Below are 4,455 nucleotides of genomic sequence, written 5' to 3' on the forward strand. Positions count from 1 at the left end.
CAGGAGTAGGTAGCACCACACGAAGACAAAGGTTTTTGGGTTGGATTTTACTTGGTGCACATGGTTTCTACTAAGTGTATTTGGGCATTGCGGCAGGACAGTAGGAGTGCTGTAGCGTGTGAATTTTCACCAACGGTGATGAAGATTGTGGAGTTGACTGATGCCGCGAAATAGACTAGACAAAGTTGATGTGTTAGATATAGGATTGTAAGAGTGGGTGGTCTCGGCACACGACATGAGGGTAACCAGACCGGTCCGTTGTTGCACCCCGCACGGGGGTAATCAGACCGGTCCGTATTGTGTTAATTTAATGCATGTTGAGGGGCGTTTATAGTCAAGAGTTGAGGATGTAGGCATTTATGTTGAACCTTATTAACAAATCTGAGCATCGTATTGTTGTATTGCATTTAACCGTATGAATTTCTCACACACCATTTATTTGCCAAAGTGCTAAAAATTGTTTCACACCACTATGTTGAAAAGGAGACACTATCGAACAAGAATCTGCCAAAGTGCTAGGTTGTTTGACGGCACCATGTAGAAAAGTAGACATTATTGAACAAGAATAACGAGTTTATTTAATAAAAAGGGAAGGCATCGATTCTCTCTCGTCTTTTCAGAAATGATCTGATGTGAATGGGAGAGCATCGATAGTTGGCGACGATTCATGCAAAGCCCCCCCCCCCCCCCCCCCCCCCCCTACAAAAATGATTCATGCATAGCAGATGCATACACGAATCATTGGTAATCAAGACACGCAAAACACATGCAAATTTGCCTAAGCAGCACAATGGTTGTGGCACACGAAACAGTGAACAGATCACATTATGATGCAAGCACCCGCTTGATCCTCCTCGCAGATAACCCGGTAGCCGCTGTATCCGCCGCAGTACGGCGCGCGTGCGCCACCGTAGCAGCCGGCTGGCGGCGGCAGCGCCACGGCGGCGGTGTAGCCGTACGTCCTGCCGCAGTCTGAGCACCTGCAACTTCCGTAGTACCCCTGGTAGCATGACGCGCAGCACGTGCAGCGGCACGGGCCCACAGGTCGCGCCGGCAGCGAGGGGATCTCCACCATCGGCGGCCCGTTCCACGACGGCATCTCTCCCATCGGGTGCCTCCTCTCCCTCGGGTTCTTGTGGCACTCTGGCCCTGCTTCTGGCACGAAGTGGACCTGCATCTCCTTTGGCGTCTCAAGCTCGGCCGGTCTCTCTTTCGGCCTCTCCTCCTCCCTGACCGCCTGCATGGTCGCTGACATCTCTCTGTCCGGAGGGGGCTGCTGAGGGTGGTGGTATTCCTGTGGCTGCTCAGCGGGCGGCTGAGGGTGGTATGCCGGTTGCTGCTCGGTGTGCTGCTGAGGGTGGTATTCCGGTGGCTGCTCAGTGGGCGGCTGCTGGTGGTATGCCGGTGGCTGCTCAGTGGGCGGCTGAGGGTAGTATGCCTGTGGCTGCTGCTCGGTGGGCGGCTGAGGATGATATGCTTGTGGCTGCTCAGCGGGCGGCGGCGGTGACTCCTTCCCCTTCCCCTTTGATTTTGATTTCTTTTTGCGACTGTTGCTCGGCGGTGGCCCGGCCATCTCTTCCGGCTTGCCGTCGCCCATGATTTGGACGCCCTTGATCACCTTGCCTCCTTTGCATCTGATCCTGCATGATAGCTTGTGTGGATCGAACGGCCCGTCGATGATGACTGCGTTGTTGTTGGTGTCGAAGGAGATCGTCCTAATCCTCTCTTGATCTGCACAAGTCATTATCTTGTAAGATATACAGTAGCAAGTAAGAAATTTGTGTTCCTGATTGGTATGGCAAGCTCATGTGGAGAGTTTCTTTGTGACTGAGATGCATGAACGAACATATAGCATTAGTGCAGTACAGTCAGATGTTCTACGCACCTTGAAGGCTGCAAAGAATCTTGCGGATCTTTTTGTAGCACTGGTGGCAATCAAGGTCCACCCTTAAGATTATAGTGGAGATCTGTGTTGACAGAAGCATCAGTGAAGTAAATAGTTACTAATGAAGCCCCAAAATCAGTGCATACTTTCTAATTTCAGAGACGCTGAGCTTTTGTTCTTGGTTATCTTATGAATGAATGCTCACAATAGTTCTTTGGGACACAAAAACTGCAATTCCTTCACTACTTGATCAATAATAAGGGCATCTTTGGAACTCAGGTTTCTAAAAACTTATGAATAGGCAAAAAAGTATGGTTGAGATGTTATGACCTCTTTGGTCCATGGGAAACTATAATATGGGAATTTACTTGACTCATTTGATGCTAATAATTTCTGTAGGCGAATATGAAGTGACAGAAGATGTGTGGGAGGCACAAATACAAATTTCCATGAGGCCTAACCACTATTTTTCACTAGGTGGGGTTTAATCTCTTCTTAAAAATCCTATGAAATTGTGGTATAAGAAAACAATCCATATAAATTGATGGTCTCGCTTCTTTTATCCGAGTGACCCTAATTTTTTTTTTCCTACGAGCAGAAATCATGCAAAAATCTTATGAAAATCTCTTTGGTTTTTGTTACCAAGTGAATGACTAAGTCAGAAAATGGGAAGCAACATGCACATGTGGACACATGGGTTTTGAATTACGGGAAGTATATACTTTTGCAGGCATAGATAGAAACTTGTAGCTCCTACTTTGTTTTTCTCCATAGAAAAAGAAACTTCGTTTTTCTCCATTGAACGAATCACTCACAAAGGGATAAACCCTAGAACAGATCGGATGCAAATAAGAGAGAGAGAGAGAGAGAGAGAGAGAGAGAGAGAGAGATCACCTGATCTGTCATGCTGTTGTTGTGAGTTAGTGACCTAGTTGGTTTGTCGCAGAGAGAGAGAGAGGCGCAGGGAAAGAGAGAGAGAGAGGTGCAGGGGAAGAGAGGGGCGGGAGAGAGATATGTATGCAACTGCAGAGAGAGAGAGAGAGAGAGAGAGAGAGAGAGAGAGAGAGAGAGAGAGAGAGAGAGAGTCTCGTGTGGTTGACACATGACAGTATGACACCTGGTCGTCTGGTTGAAGGCAGAAGCTTCGGATGATTTATCGAGCCGAATCTTTTGAAAACTCAGAGATGAAAAATGCAGCTGGCTACACCAAGTCATCAACGCAGTTACATCCTTCTAGCTACTTCTCTTTCGGGAAAAGGTAGAAGACCGATGCTGGCGAATGTTGCTACCTAATTAAGTACGAAGTGAGGCCATGGAATCTGGTTCTTGCCATTAAAGAAGCTTTTAGCCTTGATGCTATTGATGTGGGCTTGGCACAGCTTGGAAAAGAAACAAGAGCTTGTTGCTTACGGAAGATAACAAAGGAATCCTCGAGCAGAGAAGTCGCGCTGGGAACTACACGTACATGTCCGCGAATCAAAATGAGTTATATTCTTTGAATAGCCAGAAAACGGAACATGTATGATCGCTGTGAAGTATCAGGAGATGACGTGAAAATTCACAATTCTCGCCCATGCCAGAAACTTCATAAAAAAAGTAACACCTCCCAGGTATCTCCTAAATAAATCACTAAGCTACACTTAAAAAGGCAGCGTCTTTTTTTTTCTAAAAAAACTCCCAATCTATTCCTCAACTGTCAAGGTAGCACAAAAAATAGCAGAAATAAAAAATATATCAAATCCGTATACTACCTAGCGATGACTATAAGTACTGGATCAAGCCGAAGGCGCGCCACTGTCATTCCCCCTCCCTCATCGGAGCCGAACAAACCTTCTTGTAGTAGACAGTCGAAAAATCGCCGTGCTAAGACCCCATAGGACCAAAGCACTAGAACAACAACCATTGCCGATGAAGAGAAGCGTAGATTCGAAGAATCCAACCTGTAGACACACGTAGACACACATTCACATGGATCCAATGAAGACAAACGCCGACCGAATCTCATGGGATCTGCCGGAGACAAACCTCCACACGCCCTCCAACGGTACGATGCTAGAAACACCACCGAAATAGGGGCTAGGCGAGGAGGACCTCAATCCATCTACAGAGAGCCGCCGGCACCTGGCATCTCTCAGCAGGACACAAACTCTAACAAAACATCAAAAAACGGAGCCCCCCGCCAGCAAGGGCGGGATCCACTGCTGGAATTTAGTCTATTTTGGGACAGCCCAATAACTATTTCAGAAATTCCTAAATAAATTCTAGAGGCCCACTTAGCCCATTCGTGTAAGGCAAGGGATACTACTAAAGTTTAGTCCCACATTGCTAGTTTAGTGGGAGTTGGACCTCCTTATAAGGGAGGTTCTTTCCCCACATGTATGAGCATGAGAACAAGAGGGACATCCACGCGCGCTCCTCCTGCACCGCCCGCTGCGCCGCGACGCGGGTTACGGGAATGAGCCGAGCCAATGTCTAAATTTTTGCCATGCACTACGGGTATACGAAAGGTCACTCGGGAGCTGGAAAGTTTTTGTTGTAGTGGATATTGAATACGAACGTTGCACCCTTCA

General features: G+C 47.4%; 1 protein-coding gene across 2 annotated transcripts; it reads right to left on the reverse strand.

Moving 5' to 3' along the window:
- Window positions 1-765: 765 nt before the first annotated feature.
- Window positions 766-2,974, reverse strand: LOC125529650 (uncharacterized). 2 transcript variants are annotated; one of them, XM_048694073.2, is made up of 3 exons: window positions 2,780-2,974; window positions 1,886-1,967; window positions 766-1,731 (listed from the first exon to the last, which is right to left on the reverse strand). In XM_048694073.2, exons 1-3 carry the CDS (start codon window positions 2,789-2,791, stop codon window positions 821-823), a joined length of 1,005 nt encoding a protein of 334 aa, XP_048550030.1. In that variant the 5' UTR covers window positions 2,792-2,974; the 3' UTR covers window positions 766-820. The 2 variants fall into 2 exon arrangements, with proteins under 2 accessions (XP_048550030.1, XP_087401293.1); XM_087545167.1 differs by lacking the exon at window positions 2,780-2,974 and having other exon boundaries at window positions 1,886-2,769.
- Between the last annotated feature and the right edge of the window lie 1,481 nt (window positions 2,975-4,455).

This window comes from Triticum urartu, chromosome 2A, assembly GCF_056163025.1.
Source record: "Triticum urartu cultivar PI428250 chromosome 2A, HENAU_Tu73, whole genome shotgun sequence".
In the NCBI taxonomy this organism is placed as follows: domain Eukaryota; kingdom Viridiplantae; phylum Streptophyta; class Magnoliopsida; order Poales; family Poaceae; genus Triticum; species Triticum urartu.